The following is a 26,485-nucleotide window of genomic DNA, read 5'->3' as shown; positions in this document are numbered from 1 at the left end:
AATAATTGCACCCAACCTACTTGTCAATGTCTCATACACCCCATCCAACTACCACCCACTTATAAATGCTATCTCCACTTAAGCCTTTAAATATAAGTTATTCCCTCTCAATAAAACTCAAAAAAGCTATTTCCCTCTTGTCAAAGATGAAGAACTCTATAGCTCTCATCTTAACTTTCTTGTTCATCACAATCACTATCACTTTTGCTACTACTCAAAATGATGACAACAATAATATTCCTGGTTTTGGGCCTGGTGGTGGATTCAATATCCCTGGTTTTGGGCCTGTAGTTGGAGGAGGATATGGTGGTGGATTTGGAAGCCCAAAAGGAGGGTATGGTAAAGGTGGAACCATAAGGCCCACTATTGTTTGCAAAGATAAAGGCCCATGTTTTGGTAAAAAATTGAAGTGTCCATCAAAGTGTTTCAAGTCATCTAGTGGGGCTGGAAAAGGGTATGGATATGGTGGTGGGGGTGGTGGATGCATCATGGATTGCAAGAACAAATGTCTTGCTTATTGTTAAAGGGATATGATTATGGCTTAGCCTTTCGTAAACAACTTTTTTGCCTCCACGAGGTAGTGGTAAGGTCTGAGTATACTTCACCTTTCTCAGGCTCCACTTTGTGGATTTCACTGAGTATGTTATTGTTGATTATGGCTTAGCCAAGATAGTACTAATTAATATATAGTAGTATATAGTATTTATTATATGTTGGGAAGTTTCTTTTGGAAGTTGATGCTTTTGGTTTTTGAGTATTTTGGTTTGGATTTAGTTTTGTGGGAACTCTTATGCATGCAGCTATGTTTATGCAGTTATATATAATAATATAAATATATAGTATAGTAGAATTGATTATGAGATATGTATCTATTTGGAAGTGATATTTCGATTATTGGTTTATCTGATATTATGTTTGCTATTTACGCTCCAATTAATAAGTTTGAGCCTATAAGGATATTCCCAAATTGGTTATTAAAGAATGATTTTATTATGTGATTTTGATAATTCTAAACTGAGACTTGATTAAATTTTGAATTTGTTTTAAGACTCATTTTGGGGGCATTGACTTGGCAAGTGGACAGGTCATAATATTGTTGATTATTTATCTGGTTATAATTATTTCATTTAAATTTTAAAAGAGAATTTTAAAGCAAAGTTAGTTTTAATTATTAAAAAAATAACATTTTAACGACAAATTAAAAAAGAAAGTGTGCTACAAAAATTGGGATAGTGAAAATTTAATTTTGAAATTTCAATACTAACATAAATAGTGTATTATATTATATTACTTCTCTAGAATAAGTTTTAATGTAAATCATAATCGATAAAGTTAACCCCTATAACAAAAAAGATTATGGATTCAAGTTATGAAAATAATCTTTTATAAAAATACAAAGTAACACGACATACAGTAGATTTTTTATAGTTCGGCCTTCTCTAAATCCCACACATAATAATTGAGGGGGAAAATGACAAATATATCCCTAAACTATCGTAAATGGTATGCAGATATCCCCGTCATATTTTTAGGACATTGGTGCCCCTACTGTCTAGAAACTAGAGCATATATGCCCTTCACTCTAATGAAAGACTAAACAGGGACATGTGACACAATCTTATCCATCGATTCGATATTTAATAAATGTCGGATCTGTGGATAAGATTATGATACATGTATGTCCATTAGTATAAATGGTATATATGCTCTAGTTTTTAGACGGCAGGGGCACCATTGTCCCAAAAATATTACAGAGGGTATCTGCATACCATTTACGATAGTTCACATGTATATTTATCCTTTTTCCCTAATTGAGGGCAAGCAATGGAGAAAAAAAAACTACTTTCTTTGTTTGGATTTACTATGTTAAATTTTGACTTGACATACTTATTAAATAAGAAAATAATGATTGATATATTGAATTTATCATTTTATCCTTATTAATTGATAATTCTCAAATATATTTACTCATTACATTTGTTAAAGACATTGACACCGTGTTAATAAATTAAGGATATAATAAAAAAAGAAAATTATTCTTTCTTAATTTGTCAAAAAATGATAAGTAAAAATAAAAATTAAATTAAAAAATATTTGACAAATAAATTCAAACGGAACGAGTATAAAAAAACGCGGTTTCTCGATGTGCACTCGAGTTAATGGATCAAATAGAAAACTAATAACACCGAAAGTTTCGTCACTTTGTAGGCCAGAATGCCAGACAACTCACGCGATTTGACACTTTCAAAGAACAATTGGCATGTTATCATTTTATATTAATGACATGTGTCGTGTATTGATAATGTTTGTATTAGTATAGCCCGTTTATATCTCTTTTTAGAGTACGTCTCTCTCTTTTTGAGTGCCAGACAACTCACGCTTCTTCTACTAGTTCAACTATGCTAGACGCGCAAAGCGCTCTATCTCAGTTATTTCGCCACATCTACAAAAATAGCACAGAGTTGCTTTGACTCGGACATACCCAACATTAATTAATGTATAAATTACACATCCCTATCAATACATTCTTCTCTCACTCAATTGTACTGTTTAACTAAGTAAAAAAAGTTCAGTGGACACTTTAGGGTAGCAGCTACAAATTTCCAGCAATTGCTTTTTCTGATTTTGATAGTTTTGAACTAAAACTAAACTTCTGAGTGAAATATCCACATTAGCAGATACAAATGTCCAGTCCTGAATAAGAATAACATGCACGAAATCATAGTTTTCATCGGTGTTTGCTACAAAATCATGTAATGAGCCATGCCCCCATCATCCATTAGTCGCGTAACCAGACGTATGACATTGAGAACAAAATAACTTATACCTGATTTACTGTAAAAATTCTGTGACCAAACACTGAAAGGCCAAGGTCAAGAAAGGTGATTTACATGCACAAGGATTGTTTTTGACCAGAAATATGATGATCTCTATAATTTTTTCTAAAAACCATAGTGGTCAGAGTAGTAAAAATGAAGACATATACATATATGAAAAAACATATGGAAACAAATCATATCTGCCTGACTGACTGAAGTGACCAAATCTTACATCTGTTACCACACCATTATATTGCTGCCCTCAACGCCCCTCTTGCAGCTTCGCGTTTCATCTCTGCAGCTTGACCACTTCCACGGAAATACATGTATACTTGCTGCATAATTAGATAACGGGGAAATGAAAATCAGTGAGGACTCATGTAGCCTACCCAAACTTGCTTGGGACTGCAGCATAGTACTTGTCATTCACGCTGTCTAAGATGACAAGAATAAAACTGTGGAGCGAGGTCATACCTGAATAACCCATATGCTCAGCACAGACTCTAGACAAAATAGCCCGAAACCGATGAAATAGAAAATCTGAAGAAAAAAGGAAAAGAAAAGAGGTTATCCATGTTAATAGGCTGACTCCAGCAACTTGTATGTGATATTTGTTGTTTATGCGATAAATTTAATATGTTATGCAGGTTTTATAAGACCAGCTGGCCAGATTGTTTCATGCTCCTAGTTTTGTTTTCGAAATTAATTAACGGAATAGCCTAGGCGCGAGGGTTGCGTGTGTGTGTGTGGGGGGGGGGGGGGGGGGAATACATTTGAGATAGTAGAGTACGCCGGATACTATGTGAAAACATACCCCAACAAGAACTTGTTTGCCGATGAGATCTACTGCAGGTAGAATGCCTCTGTTCCAACAAATTGTAAAAGATCAGATCATCGAAACAGATAATAATAGCAACAATCAAGAGAAATCTAGAAGCAATTAGCTAAAAGAAGGCGAAAAGCTTGACCCGGCAAATCCCTTGAATTAGATTAAGAATTTTCTCCTATATGGAATTAAGTGTTCAGCATCTGGAAGGAACTTTAAAAAATGCATTCATACATACTTCTCCATAAAGTCAAATGCAAAGTAGAACTTACGTAAGTGATTTTCCTCGGAAAACTACTGGAGGAGCAACAGCCGCAAAGATGCAGAATGCAATGTGAAGCTGTACACAGAAAGAAAATGTAAGACATCTTTGAATTCACCAACGCAATGGGAGACAAAGTTAAAAAAGAAAAAAAGAACTTACCAAGTAAAACAAGAAAAACCATGCGAACTTCATAGCACCCTCATTTCTGTGACAAAATATTTGTGTTAGCCCCATGCAAGAAAGAAAAAAAAAAGTGAAATAGCATAAGAGGGAGTTAGACATGGGATTAAACTTTTATGCTGTGATCCAGGATATAGATCATCGTCGACTAACCCACAAGGTCTTAATAATGAACGAGATTTTCTGCTACACTATCAAACTTATAAAATATAATACTTCAGCAACATAACCATTATTCAATTGACGACTTGGATTACTGCTTTCAAAAAGTGGGTGATTTAATCTGAAAGTAAATGTTGAGTTCTCCAATAGAAAGGAAAATTTACCTGAAAGCACGATAAAGAGGACGATACCACAGTACATAGGCTCCTGGAACCCCCGATATGAAGTAAATAATTGAAAGGAACCAGATCTTTACATCTAAAGCCAAAACTAAAAGTTAGATCGCTCCATAAATAAGCCATCGATGACATGTAGAATGCTGAATCAGACAAACCTCCTTCTTTAATCCATGCTGTAGTGGTAGCAATGATGTTCCACAAAAGGCAAGCAAAAATTCCTGTCACCATCATCGGATATCTAATCAGGGTGAGAGCAATAAAGATCTCACAGGATGTAGAAAAATCAGAAAAGTTAAAACTCCTGGCCAAGGGGAAGATAATAAGCACAAGGAATTTCACCAAACCTCAATTTACTTTACAACAGAGACTGATATAGGCAGTTTCTGAACTAATAACTTGAGGGTCTTGCAAGAAAATATGTACAAGATGACGGAAAATAATGCTTGTTCTGCTTATGCTTTTCATGATAGAAAATAGTTGAACTGCTGATCAAAAGGAAAAAGACAGACTAGATCCAATTCTAAGTTTTCTTGCTACAAGTCTGAAACAGGCTCTTTCTAAATTTTGTACTTAATTACTTGAAGGTTTTGCAGGTCAATTGAGGGGGGAGCAGAGAGAAAAAAATCTAGATTTTGAAACATTTTTTGACAAAAATAAAAAATAAAAAAAAATAAAAAATCCATAAGCTAATTAAAAGATGATATTTTACTTCTGAAAATTTTTGTTACTAGGTAAATTAAATGTATCAAATGGAAGTCAAATGCAGCTTTAGGTTCCAAGTTTCCTTGTCTTCGAGAAAAGATAAAGATGCCGGACTGTCAAATTTTCTTTTTTCTGTCGAATGCAACAGTTACGAAGTCTTAAATGTAGCATGATAGAAAGAAAATCAGTAAGTAGAAAGTGTCACATAAGGTTCTTCAAACTAGAAGAACCAAACATATAGAGAGGCAGAGTTGACATACCCAAAAAGGTAGTAAGCGCAACATATTGCAGCCTTTGCAAATGAACTGGTATTTCATTTGCAATATCATGATGGATGATTGGGAAGAATGGAGGCCAATTTTTCGCCTCAATAACAATGCCAGCTGCAATCAGAGAGAATAGAGGAATTGTAATGAACAGCATTCAGTTATCTAAACCATGTAACCTTTTCTTTCATAAGTTTCATTTATAGACATTTGAACCATCTAACCTTTTAAAGTAAACTTACAAATGCTCAGAAAAAAACATAAGATCCACATTACTTAAAGCTACACCAAGCCCCAGAAATGACCAACTCGGTCTCGGAACTCTCTTTGGAATTCATTTATTTCTCTCAGGGGTGGCTTTTCACCTGTCACATGTAATCCAAAAAGACTGACCTCAATAATGTTCACAATCATACTTTAGTTGAGGATCTCCCTACTCATATGTAGGAGGAAATACTGCCTACTTCTAATCAGTTTGAAGAGAAAAGGGAACTACCTGATTCATGCCTACAAAAGCTTGCTGGCGCTAAAGAACAATAGACTGAATACCGTGAAACCATTTCCTAGAAGTTCATTGATATCTTCTTTTTATAAAGCAAATCGACTTCTATTCTTGAGTAATCCACATCACTTCTGCTTCTATTGGAACACAAGATTCCCCTCTCTTTTTTTAAATCACTCTAGCTTATGCTTATAAATATATATAAAAAAAAAGACTAAGAACAAGAAGAAAGGGGAGTTTTCTTCTTCTTTTTATTATTTTTTCATAAGTAATTTTGGTCAGACCAATGTATGTGCTAGGAGAAGGAAAAAGACTGACAAATGACACAATGACAATGATAAGAAGGAATAATCAGGAAAGTTAAAACAAAAGGAACAAAGGTTCATTCAGCTTTATTTCATCAAGTACTTGGAATTTTTTTTATGTTTATTCCCTTTAAGTTTCTTGTTTAGATGTCTAAAAAATCACCAGACAGAAATAGCCTCATGTTTAAATCTAGAGATTGTAAAAGGTCACAAATGATAATTGGATAAACATAGGAGAAAAAGGAAATACCTCTTGCAGCAGCCTCTTCTTTTCGTCTCAGTTCCTGCGTGGCATCAACAAACCAAATCAGGGAATAATGACATTTGTACCCCAAGCAAACATGAGCTGCTGGGAATATGGAAGGAAAGAGTACTTTTCCACTTGCACTGTACACAGATCAACAATGATTTCAATTGGTAGAAGAAGAAGAAGAAAAGCCAAAAAGATTCAGACACAAGAGATATATTCTAATGAAATTTATGACCAGGGGATGACTGTCTCATTTTTATTTTTTTTTGCAGAGCATAGGAGGCTTGAAGACAAGTTCCTAAAAAGAACCAAACCGAAACTGTCAAACCAAGTGAAATATAGGGTCTGAAAGAGTTTCTGATTTGACAAATTGAAAAATCGCCCTCAGATAAAGAATGAATGTTTTATGAAGTTGGTGATCAACAAAAGACCTCTTTTCTAAAGTATTGGATTTCACAAAGAACTGAAATCTACCTTCCATACTGCAGTTAACCTTAGTCTCAAGCATTACTACACAACAAAAGAGTAAACCATAACTTCTTAGAACATATGAAGTCCTAAGAAAGCTGTATCATTTTATCTTTCAAACCATTTTGCAGAACAAGCTAATTACAACTAATCAAGCAACAGGAATCCTGAAAAAGACCCAGAACTACTAGTACAAATTTAGTTCATAAATCACGTGTACCTGTTCCCTCCTTCGCAATTCATTTTCCTTAGCCTGTAGTTCCTTCTCTTTCTTTTTCAAGTCCTACAATTCAGAGTGACTTAATTTAAAATAAAAATCACAATAATATATGTTAAATACGATAAAATGAGTTGATAGCTAATCACATTCAACAAATTCAAAAGTTGAAACTACCGTAGAACTATCAAGAGGAATATCAACAGGCACATCACGATCATAGAAATCAGCAGGTTCATGCGGAAGGGGTGAAAGTCTTGAGTTTGTTGCTGGAGGAACACTACTCTGAAAGTGAAAAGAGGATAGATTTATTAGCATGGATCAAGAGAAAGGGGTAAAATATTTTATCCACAGAAGGACTCCGAGATCCCCAATGAATACATGTCACGGCAAAGCAAAATATGTTTTGAATTTGAGGAAACAAAGCTCTTCAAGAAATTATAGATAGAGACATAGAGCATAAAACTAGGGTATCAGCTAAAGCAAAGCTACTACTTTACCCTCCCCACTCTCTCCTTTCCCCTCCCCAAAGAGAGGAGGCATTACAAATATGAAAGGGAACAAACAAAAATCCTCAATTAAGGCAATGCTAATATTTACCTCTCTTTCTCAGTCTCTCCTTTTTACCCCTCCACTAGAGAGCAGAGAGTTGGGTTACTGAATTATAAGAAAACAAAACGAAAATACAACCCTAATGCAAATATACCCATGTCTTTCTAGAGATTTTGGCTTTAACTAAAGGCTGAAATATATATTTCTGTGAGAATATGTCAGGACATGTCTGGAGTTGATCAGGTTAAGCGGCACGGGTGGAGCCAGTTTAGGCAAAGGGTGGCCCGACACACATCCTTCGCCAGATAATTATGTGGTGTTCAGAGATTAAATGTTAGCATATTATGAGTGTATATTTAATTTAGCACACCCTTCGCCAAATTCCTGGCTCCGCCACAAAGTGCGACACCGTAGACAAAATTGGTAGCTTGGAAATACAAAAGAGAAGCATGAAAGTAGAGCTTGGAAGAAATTATCTTGCTCTGGTGCGAACCATATGGAATAGAAGATCATGTTCAAGAGAGAAGGAACGCATTGTACAAATTAGTGGAATTTTTACGTTTTTGCACATTTTTTTTAGTACAATTGACATTTATGATGATTGGATGCCTTTGTATGATGCTGCTCTGAATTTCGCATACATCTTGTAAGCAAATTTTAGTCAATCAACTACAACCCCAAACTAGCTGGGATCAGAGTAAACAAACTTTCATTAAATAAAATTGCATTATATCCCAGACAGACAAACACAGGTTACTACCCGTCTAACTCACTGTGGTATAAAATGCTCCTCCACTAAATTTTGATTGCCCTTTCGATTTTCCTCCTCCATCCTGCAAAGGAAAATATCAGAAGATAAATTAGCCAACTATCAAGACCTGAAAAAACTATGCTTTAACACAAGGGTTTAAAGTCTTAATGACTTAACAGCATCATTTCATGTAGTTCTGTAATTACAGATAAAATATTTTACATTCAATAACATATACCAGCGAAGAAGGTTCTTGATTCACATATGATGGTAGAATTTGTCCAAGATTCTCCAAAACCTTGACTGGTAGAGAGTAACCTAGCACTTTATACAACCTTTAATATTTGTGCTGAGTTTCATGTTAAATTGCATTTACTAGTCAAATCTAATGAGAATTATGTGTTGGGATGGGAATTACCCACTAAAATGACATTCTGATACTTACTACTCGTACCAGTGAATACATTCAGAATTAAATTGTATAGTCACACAAAATATAAAAATCAAATCACAGATAAAGGACCTTCTGCTCATATTCTTATAATGTAAAACAGACCGATTCTCCAACAGTCATCGGCCAAACAATCGGCCTGCTCTTCTCTCTTTTCTCTATTGAACTCTTTCCTGAAAATGTAAACCCCAATAATACTTTTTGACAAAGATTTCTAAACCCTTTCCAAAGATAAGACAGCTTGAGGCAAAATCATCCACAGAGCCAAGAATTCTATTGTAATGAGCTGAGTCATTACACTCTAAAACAGCAGCGTATGGAGGTTAATTCACAAATGGATTTACAGGGTAATAAGGATCAGTTTAAGAGTTAGTTAAATAAGAATGAAGGGTTGTGATTAAAATGAGGGGACGGCTCATATCAGAAGGGGAAAATGCATACAAATACAGTTTCATCGGGAGGAGAAGGCAATGAATATGGTATGATCTTTTCTCATGCTTTTCTCACTCTCAACTGAATCCTATCTCTCCCAATTCTCATCTTCTTCCTTATATCTTCTAAACTCCTAATTTTTATCCTTTATCATGAACCATGGAAATTTCCTAATTGCGCAGCTGATAGTGTTACTCTCATCTTCAGATATGATGCACAGTTCTAGTGATTACACTGGAAGACAAGTGTGGATCTGGACATTTCTAATTTAGCTTTGTTTAATTGCTTTTGCGTGTAATTGTTGAATCGTTATCAGATTGTGCTATTTCATTTCTGTATGAATTGTGGTGATTAGCTGTTTGTTCGATTCTGCAAGACATTAATCGAGTTTGGTTAGTTAAAACATTATATCTATAAACATTAACATTAAAAGAACCAAGTCAAAGGTTTATGACCCAAAAGTTCACACAACAATCACCTCGTAAACTAGAAAATATTCAACAACAGGCAAGGCTATTCTAACTTATCAACAAAGAACAATACATACAAATGAGTACCAAACACAGAACCTCAACATAAAGTTACATCATAAAACAAAAGATTAAAACCCCAAATACCCAATTCAGCTAAGTCAATTTCAAGTCTTACACTATCAATAAATCAGTCAATTCACTTACCCATTAGGAAAAAGACTTGAACTTTAGTTCCATATACACAAAACAATCACACCCTCATCAATTTATTTTTTTTATATTAAAAAAACAGAAAAAAAAAAAAGAGAGCGCTTACAGCAAAGGGGTTAACTTCTTCTTCTTCAGCAAAAGGGTTGCGATCATAATGGTTAGCCATTTCAGCAAAGTTTTGTTACTGTCTCAAATTTTTGCTCCAAGAAAAGCTGCCACCAGAAATTCAGCTGAGATCTGAATAGTCAAATAGCTGAAAAAGCTTAAGAGCCAAGGAAGAAAGGAGAAGTCTTTATTCAAATTTTGGGGGCTATTTTATACAAAAAATGTGAAATCAAATGGAAGAAAATCAAGGGAATTATACCATTCTAGAGAGAGAAGTAAAAAAAGTCTTCTCTATATAGTTGAAAAATTAAATTTTTGGGAGAGAGAGGGGGGTGGAGGTGGGCGTGGGGGATTATTAATTAATTAAGTTGTTGATAAAAAGCACAAAATTGACAAAAGAAGGATTATTAAACTTTGGTCATACTTTTACTTGTCATACACTAATCCAATTAACTGATAATTAATATTAGATCTTAAAAAATAAATAATTGTTCAGAGTAAAAAAATATAGCTGTTTTTAACCTATTTTAAAAATAATGAACAAATAAAAACGAAAGTAAGAAATATTAGCTTTTGTCAATACAGCAAGTAAGGGTGTTCACGGTTTGGATAAAAATCGATCCAAATCGAAAAACAAAACCAAACCGGTAAAATAAAACCGAATTTATTTGGATTTGATTTGATTTGATTTTAGATTTTTGAAAACCGATAGTATTTGGTTTGATTATGATTTTATTAAAAAAAAAACCGAAGAAATAACCGAACNTAAAACCGAATTTATTTGGATTTGATTTGATTTGATTTTAGATTTTTGAAAACCGATAGTATTTGGTTTGATTATGATTTTATTAAAAAAAACCCGAAGAAATAACCGAACCGAACCAATGAATTATATACATATATTTTATTAATATACATACTTAATATATTGTTTTTATAAACAATTTTAAAGATCTTATATCTGTTTTCATTAAAATTTATTTATACTTTACTTGTTGAAAGCAAGAATGTCCATGGTGAAAACATTTATCTTATTGATTTCATGTATATGAGTGTTTATGACAATCTTTGTGGGACTGAAAATGTTATTGTCTCTTCCTTCTAGGCCAATATAGTGAATTTTAAAGCTTTATTGATAGTAAATTCAATGATCGAAAATTCGGTAATTTAAGTCATTTTAACTATTTTTTATTTTGAATGGATTGTCACTGAATTGTTTCTTTTATTTTTGTGTATGGTTAATAACTGAACCAAACCAAACCGAAATCGATAACCACCAAACCGATAAATGTATATAATATTTGATTTGATTTGATTTTGATAATCTTAAAGCCGATTAAGTTAGTTTGATTTTGATTTAGACCAATAATCGATCCAAATTGACCCGTGAACACCCCTGCAAGTATAGTTTGGTAAATATAATTACTAATTAAATATTTTTTTTTTCCTAACAGAAGGGTTCTACTTAGTAACATCAGCTTTTATTCTCGAGGGAAAACTTCTTGGGCGTAAATTATTGGTTTCGTCCCCAAACTATTGACAACCTTAAAAACACCCCTCTACTTAACTAACTAAACTTGAATACACCATTGATACATTCTTAATATGCACATGAGTGATTTCAAACTCTTGTAGGAGCATGATATTCTTAATAAAAATCGAAAGAAGTGTTGAAAACACTCTTAAACTTGACGAGAATTTAGGGATGCATTTCACTAATGTTGCAAGATTGCAAGATCGAGGATGTATTTGGCTTCAATTAGTCAAATAAATAGATGTTTTTAAGACTGACAATAATTCAGATAATTTGCGCTAAGTTTAGGACCTATATATATATATATTTTATTTTTTTTTATTTTATTTTTTTAAAAGCTTCAGAACAATAATTTATACTATCATTTTTATTTTGTTTGGGAAAAGAACATATGGCGTGGCAATCAGTAATATAAAAAACATGTGAGCTACTCTCAGCTCTAGATGTCAAAATTGAGGAATATATCACACTTTTCCAACATATACATTAAGTCTAAAATAACGTTTTAAAATCGATCGAGCACCTCAGGCCTTGAACCGGCAACATGGCTACCACGGCTAAAAAAAATATACATTACACATCTCGTTAAACTATCGTTAGTTTAAGATCACAAAATTAAAACTTTTAACAATCCACAACCAACCTCATGGAACTTAATTTTCTTAAATTCATAGTACCATATTGTGGAATTTTCAATATTAACCTTCCAATAAAAGCCTTACCATGTACAATTTGACATCCATCCTTAATTTGTTCCCCATTGTACAATCTTTCATCACAAAATTAAAAATAGTAGCAAAGGATGAATTTATTTCATAAAATAGATCTCCACAAATTTGTTGTTCATTTTATATATGCTTTTATAAAAATCTGCATTTCGTGCAATCCGAAAAGATCATTTTCTTCTGGGGAATTAGCTTATCAATTCCCCGAAAAGTACTACAAGAATCGGTAACGAACATCGCCTGCAATCGTTCAGGCAAAACGGAGTTGCCACAACTACCAAAACAATGAACTAATTATGGAAATTCAATATGCCTATACAGTAACAATTTACAAGTTCCCTTGCAACTGCGTGTTCGTGGGAGTCGGAAATGACACGGCGAAAAGTATTGACATACACTCGGGTTCAGTGTATAGCCTCGTATTATAGTCTTTGATCAAGACATTGTATGCATCTATGATTATCGGTAAAACGTTATCTTAGCTTAGCCTGTAATTTTGGTATTTGTTTGCGTCGTCGTTTGCGTCTTCGGCTGATCGCTTCAACTGGATCCACCCAGTTCTTGTCTTCCTCTACAGCTCGTTCCCACCGATCCTTAAATATTTGTAGCTCATACATCGACTGTCGTCGAATCTGCACCATGTAAATACAATGAATACAAAAAAAACACTCTGCAGTGTTTTCTAAAAGGAACCATAACCAATTCTATTTCTGTCTGAAAATGTGTGGTAACTCAGCAGGATAGAAGCAACGTCTTACCTCAGATCGCACGTCAACAACGTGTCTCTGTAGGCCAAGAGAAAAGAAATCAAACGAAAGTAGTAATCAGCAAAAGTTTAGCGTCGAAAATTTCTCAAACTGCTTAAGCAAAGGAGCAGTAGGATGTTACATACCTTTGTAGACTCTTCAAGATTTGAACGCTGTACAAACATGAACAAATCTTAGTGGTGCAATAGAAATAGCATACAGTGTCGTAATACCGATAAAAGAGTTTTTAAGTTATACACACTGTCTGCAATGTAAAGATTTTTATACAAGCAGTGTAATTACTGTTTTTATTTAACTACCAATGAAATGCTTATCATAGATATCGACCAGTAATTAATTCATAAGTAATTTGATTATGTCAATATAGAACACAGAACTTGAACAGATCGAGTAAATATAGCGAATAGGACTTACGGAAGGATTCGAACCTCCGAATAGTGGGACCAAAACCCGTTGCCTTACCACTTGGCAAATTCTATCAATAATAGATAAACAAACATTCAAACTTGGCCTCACTCTACAGCGCAACACACAACTAAACACTCTAACTCATCCTTTTTGTGTCTCGTGGCATCAGATGCTGACATGGCACATCAATTTTGGAGGTAGCTCGATGATACTGATACAATGGAGACGAGTTGAAGTGTCTAGATGTGCATACTCAAAGTTGGGAGTGTTTAGTTGCTAGTTGAGGTCACGTTAAAGTGTCTTATGTATGTATTATGTCTAAATATTATTCTACACTGAAGTTTGAATAAGAACCTGAATGCAATTATATACGACATATTTTGGGATAACAAACAGAGAGAACAAAAAAATTGTGTCTTACGACTCCAATTAAAACGGATATAGTAACGGAAGGTTACCTTCTTCAGAGATGGCCCTCCTAATGTTTGAATGCCCTGGTGGACGATATATTCACTATCAACTACTCCGACTTTTTTGGTTCGGTCCCCCTACAATAATTTCAAGTTCCGCATAAGTTAGAATCATGTATGCATCCGCTACTTCCAAATAATAATTGACAGCACACAAAACAAATTCTTCTATCCCGTTAAATAGCTTAAATGAGAACAATTCTCTCCAGAAACTAATACATAGCTTGCCGCCAACACACAAAAAGATGCCCTCTTCATCAATAAAAGCTAAGTCGTTGACGGACAATTCATAAGGTTTTGACTTAGATGTGAATGACAGTTTAGTATGAAGAGATGAAATTGCAAATGTTAAAACGAGTGAAATTAAACTGAACTAAAACCAACCAGCCACAAAGAAGTCATCTAACCTGTGCACAATAACCAAGTTTCAAGTCCATTCCCCATCCATGAACAAGGTCATTCTGATAGGAAGAATCAATAACCAGAATTTCATTACAGTAGGCTTGAATCAGTACATGCGTGGAAAACGAAAGCAGGTAAAAAAATGAACAAGCAGAGAATTCTTCAGCATGAGACGAAGTGTAAGTGAAACGTAATTGCGCAAAGGTTGGAGGATGTGTATCCAATAAAAACACATTTAATAGTGTAACAGAACTGAAAGTGGACAGTAACTAGTCATGAAGATTAGCAAGTGCACAATATCACGATGATATAGTTAACAGTTGCATTTTAGTAGCTAACACAAGTAAAAGATAGTTGAGTCACTGCCCGGAGAACAATCCTCCGAATATTAGGTTAGCTTAAACAAAAATCGCTTTATATCTAGACACGAACTTTGGTCACCTTCGACAGAACCGGAAGTTTACCTGTATAAGATGCCAAGCACACACCCAAGCAGATATTGAAAAGACTGGAGCCATTCCTTCCACAAATCTGCAGATAAAGAGTATTGATCATACACATTCTCGTAGATTTTGAAACATTCAAAAAGATTTCATCAAATTACACACACTTGAAGCAAGATTTTATCCAAATTGTTAAAAAGAAAAGCATTTATAGATCATAACTACAGGTAATGTAGAAATGAAAGCATATGACACTGGAAAACAAGATATCCATTATATTAATTAATGTCAAGGAGAATGCAAATGTTTAACCAGATCGACAATGCACACGGCTCATAACAATTGTATTAACTGTATAAAGCTTACCCACTGCATGGAGGACCTTCGCTTTCACCTGAGCATTTTGTACTACCTCTGCTATCATACACTCGTCTGTTTAAATAAGAAGTGCATTAATATTCACCCAGAATATTCCAAAACATTAAATTTGAGTCGTCGGAGTATCACAGCTCACCTGTGGAACCTTTTTCTCTTGCTTCTTATTGTGATTCTATGATGTATTTCAGTTGAGTTCCGGTCCAAAGCTGGCTGGGAAATCTCAAGTCCTTCTGATTTCACGATTTCAAGGTACCTGGAAAAACAAAAGTGAAGGTCCAATAGGAAAAAAGAAATTACCATCCGGCGAAAGTTGATTGAATTTTTAAAACAAAAGTTCACAAGCATTAAATTAGAAACTTATATCAAATATGTTTATCTGAAGATTATATATATCTAAATTAGGACATATGTTATGCAAGCGTTTCACCTTCCAGGATGGAAATTCTTCACGCCCAAATCTTCATCCCAAAGGAAAATGTAATCGTATATGGAAACAGCAGCAGGATGTAAGAACCGCTTTGCGAACCACCTGCGTAAAAAGGAAATCACAACAGTACCAATGAGTTCTTCTACTTTACAAGTATACAAGCTGATCGTAAATTTTCACGTGAAGAAAGTTTAGCATAAAAAGGAGGGGTAGATAGCCCTTCCAATCATAGAGAGAGCTCGAGAATTGTATTTCAATTAATGTCAAGTTATCAACAGACTCACTTCCAGCAATTGAAAACCTCAACGACTACTCTGCACTGTTTCTATTGAGAGCAGAACAATCACTCGTCTGCAAATTAAGATACTAAAGGCCCCCACCCCCTTCAGTCATAGTGAAAATCAGCCTGCTTAATTTATGCCTCCTCAAAACCCCACGGGATTAGGAACACAGAAGTCGCCGATTTCAAACTACACAAATTTCAACAAATTCCAAATCATTCACTATATTCATACCATTTAGTTTGGTTGTTTGCAACAATATGAACGGCTTCTTTACTCCATTGGAGGTCCCACCAGCCATCAACATGTCCGTCATAGTGAAACAAGATGACTGTAAAATTCTCTGAAAGAAACTGAATTAAAGTAAATCAGGCATCAGACATGACTGAAAATCAGAAAGGGATTAGTCAATTACAAGTTTTCCGAAACAAAGACGAGTAAGATGTTATACCTTTTGGACAAGAGTATCAACATTTTTCTTTTGTTTAATACCAACTGCCATTGCCAACAGGTTACGAGAACTAGAAACACTACCCTGAAAGGGGCAACACGGAGGGCGAAAAACTGAGCAGAAGAGAAAAACTAGTAACAATGATAATAAGAGATCCTAAAGGAAGATGCTACATTTATTCAACACTTAATGAGTAGAGAAACACCTTGGACTTTGAATTACTTGTAGACCAAAGAGGCTTTAACTCTAGATCCGAACTTGCTTGGATAATACCACGAGGCAAACTGTTCAAATGTGTAATATCTACATCAGAATCCTGGATGGAAGAACAAAATGCATTAGAATGACAATTGATACAAACTCTTATCGGCAAAATATTTCAGCTCATCAAGAACCGGAAGCTAATAAGTGTCGGATAATTACAAATTTATATATAGGAAGAACAAAAATGCAACTACCTTTGAAGAATAAAATGGATCCGATTTCGACTCCATCTGAAAAGGTGCACAGGAAAGTATGATTATCAGGAGAGTGGCTGGTTGTATTGTTCTCGGGCACAATATAAGGTATCTCTACTTTCTCTATATAAATAAACGGAAAAGTATGTAATGAACAAATGGTAGCACCATCATACCTCTGTTTGTTGATACTGATAGTTAGTGGTCCTATACACAATTAAAAACATAATTGTACATATAATCCCCATAAAAGCAATCTGTTTCACCTTTACTCCACATGTTACCTGCAATTCCGCTCTCAATAGTTCAATATACAGTAAACTTGGATGTTCCAAAAGAGGGAATAGATTATTTGTGATTTTTAACCCCACTATGCATTCACATACCCTGTCAACAAAGACGCTCTTTTTCTTCGTTGACGCCACCGCCATGATAGATGCCCTCATAGGCGACTATGCTATGATATAACAAAGGTTGCTCATTACAAGCTGCAATGATAACAATTTGATAAACACATTAGAGAGGAACAGTGTTTACGAGAAATAGCCTATTTATGTAAAAAGGGGATTCAATAACTACAACATGCTCCTTGTTTGACCGTACGGCAATAATTCAAATTGTGCTCTGATGTCCAAACATACTTCGGAACTTGGACTAGTTAATTGGCTCTATGCTATAAATCTATAATGCGGGGAGAAAGAGACTAAAAAGCTTTATAATCCGTGCTCTACAAAACGTGAAGCAGGTTACTCACGCGCACACCAAGTCAGGGCACTCCACCGACCATCATACAACAAGTCACATTTTGTATCATCGTGGCACTACTTGCTCGTCATTTCTGCTCCTACAGAATAGCTGGTAATACCTCCGAAGCAGAGGCGAATCCAGGATTTTAAAAAAATGGGTGCACCATTACTTTAAAGATAAGATCAAAAAATTTATAATAACAATAACTAAGCGAGCAATCCATAAAAATTACTTGGAACTTGGAAGTTGAAAAGTGAGTGGGAAGAAACTTTTGAAGTCTTTGACTTTTAGAAGAATTTAGCTTCTTTTTTTTTTTTTAAATGAAAAATGTGTTTTTAGTTAATAAAAATAAATTGAAGCTCATTGGGGCTGCCTGGGATCGAACCTGCGATCTTTGTGTTGATATCTTGCAGTTGTACCAGTGAACCATCTAGCCATTTTGAGAACGGGTTCAACAAGTTTTAATTTGATATATTCTTTAATAATAATAGAAGTAATATATCGAGCTTAGTCAGATGACCACGGGTTCGAGTGACCCAAAATATATACATAAAATCGCCCCTGCTCCGAAGGGCAGAGAGACCATCCACACAATAGTTTTAGAGTAGGAGGAGCTCAGAGTTGGAATTCAATAGTCTCAGAAATGGTTATATTTGTGCTGACAGCTACTGGTATCATCACGATAGCAAAGAGGTGCAGCTACCAACTTCTACTAAGGCTGGCCATAATGTAATATGAATAAGAAACTTGGAAACAACAAGTAGAATGAAGTATTCCCAAGTGTGGAAATGCAATGTCAGGCACAACTATGAGAATCGAAACTTAAATATCGTTTGGAAGACCTATTCAAGAAGCTTCCAAGGCCCGAGCGGATCCAACACTTTTTGACACTGAAATAATTGTAGTTCTAATTAAATGAATAAGAACTCTAATGTCCTCTAGAAGACCTATTCAAGAAGCTTATTAGGCCTGAGCTGATCCAAGATTTAAACTTTACGGATTTTAACACTGGTAACACTGAAATAATTGTAACTATGGGTGCAGATCTGGTATCTATTAGAATTTTTGTGAGTTTTCACATAAATATCTATATTCCCTAGGATGTACACACTTATCGAAGTAAAAAATAAACACTAGGTGATTTTTCCCATTTGTCCTAGCCTTGGTGGACAGAGTTATCTTGCTACCAGTTGGAGGTGCAGGTATCCCGTGAAATTTAATCAAGGTGCGCAAAAGTTGATCTAGACACCACGATCATAAAAAGGCTCGAGAAAAATGGAACTAAATTTAAAGAAGACATCATAACAAGTTAAAAATAAAAACGGAGGAGGAATACAATTCCAGAATTAAGGTTCTTGCATCAACATTGAATAACTTTTTTTTATTAGTTTTTAATTTTGCATGCAGGCATTAAATAGTATTTATTTATTTATTCCATTCCACGAGAAATATAAGCAGACAAGAACAAAAAATTCGAAATTTTCAATCCATTGAGTGATTATTCAATATCCCTAAATTCCAAAAATCATCAAGAACCCAGAAAAAAAAAATAGTAAATAAAAAATATCCTCACCGAATTATCAGTATTTTATGCAAAAAAAAATAGATTTCACAGAAATAACAAAGTTAGAACTCAACCTTTTTCTATCCAAATTTTTATAAAAAAAAATCACATTTGATGCCCATTTCTAAAAAGAAACGTATTAAATCCATTTGAAGTGTTAAAATTAATTAATTAAATGAACTAGTAATGTTTTAACAGAAACTTTATAAATTCAAAATTCTGGAACAATTAAATGAAGACAGAACGTTACTCGTGACTTTCAATTAAATAGTACACAATAATAAATATTTCAGCTCATGCAACCTATTAATCTGAATTTTTTTTTTTAAAAAAATGAAAGAATAGAAGATAAGAAACAGAGAAAATACCTCATAATTCAGATGAAACTCCCCATAAAGAATAGAAAATTTGAAAAAAGGATATAGTATATCACCGATTAATATGGGAGAAAATGTGTATATATAGAGTTTGAATTGTATACAATTACTGTATATCATGTATACAGAGCTATGGAGAAAGGGTCTTTGAGTTTGAGAGAGACAAAACTGTTGAAAGTGCCACGTTTAAGTGGAGCTTATACACATGTTACCACTAGGAAAACACACCGCCATGAAACTTGCTTTTTCTTTTTTATATTTTTTTAAAAAAAAACTTTACAAGGAAAATCAATTTTGTCTTCTTTTATATTACTTTCTCGGTTCTAATTTATGCGACACTTTTCGTTATTCATGTGGCAGTTTAAATTTGACAAGAAATTTACATATAGAGTCTTTAATTTTTTTGAAATGAAATTTATATATTTGTAAACTATGTAAAAAGTACTATAAGTCATAATAATTGATAATTTAAAATATTTATGAAAATATTACTATCAAAGATTGACAGATTTGAATCTCGAATTTAAAAAGTGTCACGTAAATTGGAACGGAGGAAGTGTTTGGTTTTTATTGATGTGACCACCCTTAAAAGTTTTAACAAATAAAGTTTTATATTAATATAATAATATTTAATAATTTATAAAGGAAATGACATGATGTCATTTTAAGTCACTAGGGAGGAAAATGTTAAATTTTGACAGATAAGACAACATGTTTAATATATGTTTAATTCTAATTCATATGATAAATAGTTTTATTTTTTCAATTATGAATGGTTGTTAGTAGGTCAGTCTCAACAATTTTAATTTCAATTAGGATTTGTTTTGTTCATGCAGAATTAATTAATAATAAACATAACATCTTCACTGTTTTGTTAGGTTATCTATAATTTTTTTAATTTTTTTTACAATTCAAATTTATACATTTTGATTTAAATTTTGTTACGAATTCGTCTTCACTTGTTATATGATTGTAATTTATATGAGCAAGATGGTCTTGCAATCGAAGGCGGAATGAGTTTAAAAGAGTTGTGGCATTTTCAAGTTTTATTTTAAACTTGAATTTAAATGACATGTCTGTTCATAAAATAAGATAACGCTAAAACAACTATTGTCTTTAACTCTATAAATTAGATCTCTCTCATGAATAAGAAAAGGAAAAATCTATAGATATAAACACAAGTTTACATTTGATTTGGTTAGTCAAGTAAAAAAATCCCCTTTTCTTCCCTCCAATCTACCTAAAGCAAAATTAACTATGGTACGCAACAATATCTTTGGACCAATCAAGTAGGGATATGGGTCTGAAAAATATCTTAACTTTGGTCGAAATTATTGTTACGATATCAAACTTTATAGATGACCTATTACCCCCCTGAACTATTTAATAGTGTATTTTAAAGGTATATATGTGCCCACGTGGACACATTACTATTTATAATTTTACATTATTTTTTATGTCCACGTGGGCAAATATATATGTTTAAAATACGGTATTAAATAGTCTGGGGGTAATAGGACCTCATTAAAGTTTGATATCGTAACAATAATTTTGGTCAAAATTGAGTTATTTTTCAGACCCTCATCCCAATCAAGTATGTTGAATTGACAACTAATTTCCAAATTATTAAAACAAGTATAATCCTATCACAAAAAGTAGTAATTAAAGTAAAAGCTACTATTGGCAGTAGGTGGGGTTTTTTTTTCTTTCCTTTTTTCAAGATGTAGGTGGTGCTTCATCAAATACAGAAATTAAAAAATGTGTATTGAGCATGTAACTTAATTAATCATTCTTTCTCATTTTGTTTGTAATTATAATAATTACAAGAAGTTATACCAACAAAATTATGTCATCTTTTACACTACCCATTTTAAAAATTATTTTTACGACTTTTTCGTCCATTTTTACTTATTTAATATTGAACATTTCTTAAGAATCAATAAATAGAATGACAATTATTATACTATTCTTTGAATACAATACACTCAATATATTGGGAAATGACTTTAGTTACAGACTACATGATACTGATTGACGAGACTCGTACTACAACAATTTTAATTATCAAGGACGAATAATTTCGTCATCTATAAATCATATTTCGTCGCTAAAACTCTTGTGTGACGAAAAAAATTTCGTCAATCAGTCGTCACTAAACGTGTGTCACTAAAAGTATACAAAGACAATTTAGTGCTTCGTCACTAAAATATTATATTAACTACAAAAATAAAATTTGTCCTCAAATGCATAAACATTTGTGACGAATTTATTTGTCATAAAAAGTGTAACTTTTTGTGTAGTTAATAGTATGTTTTGTCACTAAAAATATTATTATTAGTGACAAAATTAAATCATCACTAATTATTTTGTTCAATCAGTGACGACATCAAATGTCTCTAAAGCTATATGCATTTCGTAGTTGAAAAAATACAATATTGTCACTAATGACTATTTTTTTATATACAAAAAAATATTTTGTCCTTAAATGTATAAATTAGGGATAAATTTAATATAATAAAAAAGGTTAATAATTTTGTGATTAAATATATCATTTTGTCACTAAAAGTGTTGCTTTTATCGACGACATATATTGTCACTAAATATTATCATAAGTAGTGACAATTACAATTGTCACAAAATAAATAAAAAAATTCATATTCAATAAAAGGGGTACTAGGACAATACATTTTGTGTCACTGAATGTAATCAACTTGTGATGAATTAATTTAATTCATGACAAAAATATTTGTCATAAAATTCACCCATGATCATACAATAAAAATAACTAAAATTATACTAAATTAATAATATCTCATTACAAACTCCTAAAATAAAAGTAAAATATGTCCAATGACAAGAAAATAAAACCAAAAATATACTAAATATTACTCCTATACAAAGACATATAAGTAAAAATTCTTTCCAAAATATCAATAATGTGGTAACACATATAGCTTGTAATCAATCTTGCTTCATTTCTCACCCTTTATACCTGTACAAAGAGAGAGAAAATAAAACAAAAATTTAGATTAAGATGTTTATACTAGAGTCAAAAGTAAAATATGTAACACAATTTGTCTTTCATATGTTCTATTGCCCACTTTTATAAGACTTATTTGATGGATTGTCCCTTGTATTACAATTCCATATATATATGTATATATATATATATATATATATATATATATCAATACTTTCTAATTTACAATATAAATTTTATCATTACAAGTTTAACACAAGTGAAAGTTTATGAAATATATCATCACAAACTACTCTACATGGCAACATAAACTCTATCATTCATGAAAACTATTAACTATTAAAATATAATGTAATCTATGTAGGAATTCTCACATTCGAATCAAACATGCGTGAATTAAAGGAGAAACTGCATATAACTAGAATTTATAGCCTCATCCATTTTGTTGCAAAAAAAAAAGACGAGAGTTCTAGAAAACAAAACTCAAGCAATTTCTTAGAACATAATAGAAAAAGGCTATCAATTATTAATTTTTTTTTAATGTGATTAAGAAATGACACAAATGAAACAATCAAAAGGCTCTTTTTTCATAAAGTTGACAGATAAATACTTGTAAGTCCAAATCTTTTTTTATCTAGCTCATTTAACTAAAAATTGAAATGTTATGTCAGTTAATTAGGTGCATGTTATCAACAATGTAATTCTCATTTGCTAAATACAAAAGCCCTAAAATAACTCATGAATGTGGTAGGTGAATACAAAAGCCAACAACTGATATTGCTTAGGCAATGAATAAAAGTCTCTTAATTGAAACACATATTTCTAACGTGCCTAAAACTCACCTAGTATTGAAAGTACTTACTCTTATTTTGGTAAATTTTAGAGAACTAATCTTTCATCCCATTATTATATTAATTGATACTATTTTTAAATAAATTAATCCTCATATCAAAGGATTCAACTAATCCAAAATGAAGTAAATTCAAGTTTAACAACATAACCCATTTGTTTGTTTATTAGGTAATCACATTTATTTAAAAATATGTAAATTAAAATAGACAATTGACATGAACATTAAGCTACAACAATGTCATAAAAATAGTGGCTTGGGCATGACAAAATTAAACAACAATAACAATAACAATAACAACAACAACAACAACAAAAAAAAGAACAAAAAATAAAATTCTTACATTATATAGGACTTCATTCATTAAATAGTGATATAACACTTTAACCCAATCTTCATTTCAATCAAATTATAAATAAAACAAAACTATAGAAAAACTTATCACATAATTACATAAATTTCCATAAATAAATTAAGAGATAAGGTAAAGTTAAGTACCACAAATGAAGAAATAAGAACCGCAAAATCTTGATCGAAACTCGATTAAAACGCTCATAAATATTGTTTTTGGTGTTAGTGTGTATTGTATTTTTGTTTCCGTGTGTTGTTGTCAGGGGCGGCTCTAAAGGCTTGGCCAGTGAGGCCATTGCCTTAGGGCATCTCCAACCCAATCCTCTATTTTACTCTCCAAATATAGAGTTCTCTATTTTTTCAGACAATCAACTCCAACCCAATTCTCTATTTTACTCTCTAAAAAGGAATCTTTTTCTCTCTCCTCAATTTTATATTATTATTTCTATTTCATTCTTATTTTCTTATTTCATATTATAAATCCTTTATTTCTTTTTTTCCAAATAATTACTTTATATAATTTTTAACGTGATATAAAATTATTTTTTATTCTAAATTTTTAAATAACATAAATTGCAAGAAAATATAATATAATACATAAATTAGGGGACAAATTCAAATAAAAGTGACATACAATTACATAAACACTCAATTTTCAAAATTATTACGTTGCTCCCATAAATGCTCTATTAATGCATTACGGAGTTCAAAATGAGCATTTTTGTCCTTAATTTTTTTATGTCTAGCTAAAAATTGTTCAAACCGGAGATTTTCATCTACCACCATTTCAATAGTTGGAGTTGGAGCCTCTATGGCATCTTGAATTGGTGCATTAAGATCACGTTCATCCTCAATTATCATGTTGTGCAGTATAATACATGTAGTCATTATATCATGTAGCACTTCCTTTCTCCAAAAACGTGACGGTCCTGCAATAATTGCAAAACGTGATTGCAAAACTCCGAATGCACGTTCAACATCTTTTCGGCACGATTCTTGTTTCATCGCGAAATATTTCTTTTGTTGGGAATGAGGATCACGAATAGTTTGAACAATTGTAGACCATTTAGGATATATACCATCAGCTAAATAATAACCCATATCGTATTCTTTTCCTTGAATAACATAATGGGCGGGAGGCGCAATACCGCTAGCAAGATTGGAAAATAAATGTGATGACTCTAAAACATTAATATCGTTATTGGTGCCAGGCAAACCAAAATAAGCATGCCATATCCAAAGGTCATAATCAGCAACAGCTTCAAGAATAATTGTTGGTGATCCACTACGACCTGCGTATTGCCCAGCCCATGCCGTTGGACAATTTTTCCATTTCCAGTGCATGCAATCTAGACTACCTAACATTCCTGGGAAACCACGTTGCTCACCAATGTGTAGAAGCCTCGCAACATCGTTAGGTGTTGGTGATCTCAAATATCGCTCACCAAAAACCTCTACAATAGCTCGACAAAATCTCTTCATACTTTCAATCGTAGTTGACTCTCCAATTTTCACGTATTCGTCAGTGGCATCCGCTGGCAAACCATATGCCAACATTCTAAACACAGCAGTAATTTTTTGCAAAGTAGATAATCCAAATCTACCTAGTGCATCAATGCGTTGTTCAAAGTACGTGTCGTGATCTTTAATTGCATCAACGATACGAAGAAACAAATTGCGGGACATTCTATAACGACGGCGAAATATTGCATCATTAAAGCGTGGTGTGGCTGAAAAATAATCACGAAATAAATTATCATCTGCCGCCTCACGATCACGATTGATTACCACATGACCTGGAATGGAGCCACCTATGAAAACTTCATTAGTATGGTTTTGTAGAACTTGTTGGAACATGTAGTTGTTCATACGTAGTTGATTTATTAAATTATCATGGTGTTCTGTACTAGGAAAAAAATCCAAATCTAACGAAGATGATGACGAAGAAGAAAAATCTTCATCATTATTATTAGAACAATCTCCAAGATTGAAATTCATTTTCAAAGGACAAACCAAATTACTTTAATATGTTTTGAAATGAAATGAATGTGCAGACTTCAAGTGGTAAATGGTATTCATTATATAATATGTAATGTTTTATCTAAAAAATATTAAATGTACTGATGAGAATCTCATCCAACCGTTTATAATAAGATGAAATCCATCTAATGGTGAATATGAAGATTACATTCTATCTTAATACGGTAAAATCTTATCCACACGGTGTATACATTAAACGAATACAATTTTTATTGTTACGTAATAAAGTAAAACACGAGTTAATTAATTAAAATTGCGTAAAATGAATTATTAATTCAAACACATGAGATGCATGTATTAGATTGTTGTATACATTATGTGCGGATAAATTTTACTCGATTAATATCTACATATAATTTTTTTTTATCTAAAATAACTTTGAGATAACTATGAGAATCTCATCCTACGGTTAAAAATATGGTGAAATTCATCCAATAGTAAAAATCAAAATTACATTCTATCCTATTTATCTACATGCAATTTTATTTTATCTAGAAGTAATTTTTTGAGATAAGGATGAAAATCTCATCCTATGGTTAAAAATATAGTGAAATCCATCCCATGGTGAAAATGAAGATTACACTATCCAATTAATATTTATAGATACTCCCTCCGTCCCATTTTATATGATGTACTTTGATTTGGCACAAACTTTAAGAAAAATGGAAAGACTTTTAAAACTTGTGGTCCAAAATGAATGATAGAAATTTGTGTGGT

General features: G+C 32.7%; 3 protein-coding genes across 4 annotated transcripts; 1 reads left to right on the top strand and 2 right to left on the bottom strand.

Annotated features, from left to right (window-relative positions):
- Positions 1-100: 100 nt before the first annotated feature.
- Positions 101-860, top strand: LOC125866281 (glycine-rich cell wall structural protein 2-like). Its single transcript, XM_049546618.1, has one exon. The coding sequence runs from the start codon at positions 147-149 to the stop codon at positions 522-524; it is 378 nt and encodes a 125-aa protein (XP_049402575.1). The 5' UTR covers positions 101-146; the 3' UTR covers positions 525-860.
- Positions 861-2,835: 1,975 nt separating this feature from the next.
- LOC125865028 (secretory carrier-associated membrane protein 2-like) lies at positions 2,836-17,336 on the bottom strand. Of its 2 annotated transcripts, XM_049545179.1 has the most exons (26): positions 17,246-17,336; positions 17,036-17,143; positions 16,860-16,895; positions 16,607-16,717; positions 16,402-16,485; positions 16,185-16,303; positions 15,670-15,771; positions 15,379-15,495; positions 15,231-15,296; positions 14,886-14,952; positions 14,427-14,480; positions 14,008-14,097; positions 13,267-13,293; positions 13,133-13,159; positions 12,963-13,006; positions 7,319-7,421; positions 7,145-7,207; positions 6,457-6,490; positions 5,394-5,516; positions 4,587-4,649; positions 4,417-4,510; positions 4,070-4,115; positions 3,918-3,985; positions 3,634-3,682; positions 3,294-3,359; positions 2,836-3,154 (listed from the first exon to the last, which is right to left on the bottom strand). In XM_049545179.1, exons 1-26 carry the CDS (start codon positions 17,303-17,305, stop codon positions 3,068-3,070), a joined length of 1,908 nt encoding a protein of 635 aa, XP_049401136.1. In that variant the 5' UTR covers positions 17,306-17,336; the 3' UTR covers positions 2,836-3,067. The 2 variants fall into 2 exon arrangements, with proteins under 2 accessions (XP_049401136.1, XP_049401135.1); XM_049545178.1 differs by lacking the exons at positions 12,963-13,006; positions 13,133-13,159; positions 13,267-13,293; ... (10 more) ...; positions 17,036-17,143; positions 17,246-17,336 and adding exons at positions 8,467-8,526; positions 10,117-10,413 and having other exon boundaries at positions 7,319-7,426.
- Positions 17,337-24,309: 6,973 nt separating this feature from the next.
- LOC125865610 (protein ALP1-like) lies at positions 24,310-25,774 on the bottom strand. Its single transcript, XM_049545812.1, has one exon. The coding sequence runs from the start codon at positions 25,724-25,726 to the stop codon at positions 24,377-24,379; it is 1,350 nt and encodes a 449-aa protein (XP_049401769.1). The 5' UTR covers positions 25,727-25,774; the 3' UTR covers positions 24,310-24,376.
- Between the last annotated feature and the right edge of the window lie 711 nt (positions 25,775-26,485).

The sequence above is a fragment of the Solanum stenotomum genome, chromosome 5 (genome assembly GCF_019186545.1).
Source record: "Solanum stenotomum isolate F172 chromosome 5, ASM1918654v1, whole genome shotgun sequence".
Lineage (NCBI taxonomy): Eukaryota > Viridiplantae > Streptophyta > Magnoliopsida > Solanales > Solanaceae > Solanum > Solanum stenotomum.
This window is presented reverse-complemented; position numbering and strand designations above follow the sequence as displayed.

Coding starts and splice junctions, on each gene's coding strand:
- LOC125866281 (XM_049546618.1), top strand. CDS start 147: ATGAAGAACTCTATAGCTCTCATCTTAACTTTCTTGTTCATCACAATC.
- LOC125865028 (XM_049545179.1), bottom strand. CDS start 17,305: ATGAGGGCATCTATCATGGCGGTGGCGTCAACGAAGAAAAAGAGCGTC. Junction 16,896..17,035: donor ATCAGTATCAACAAACAGAG/GTATGATGGTGC, acceptor GCACCTTTTCAG/ATGGAGTCGAAATCGGATCC. Junction 13,160..13,266: donor ATCTTGAAGAGTCTACAAAG/GTATGTAACATC, acceptor CTTGGCCTACAG/AGACACGTTGTTGACGTGCG.
- LOC125865610 (XM_049545812.1), bottom strand. CDS start 25,726: ATGAATTTCAATCTTGGAGATTGTTCTAATAATAATGATGAAGATTTT.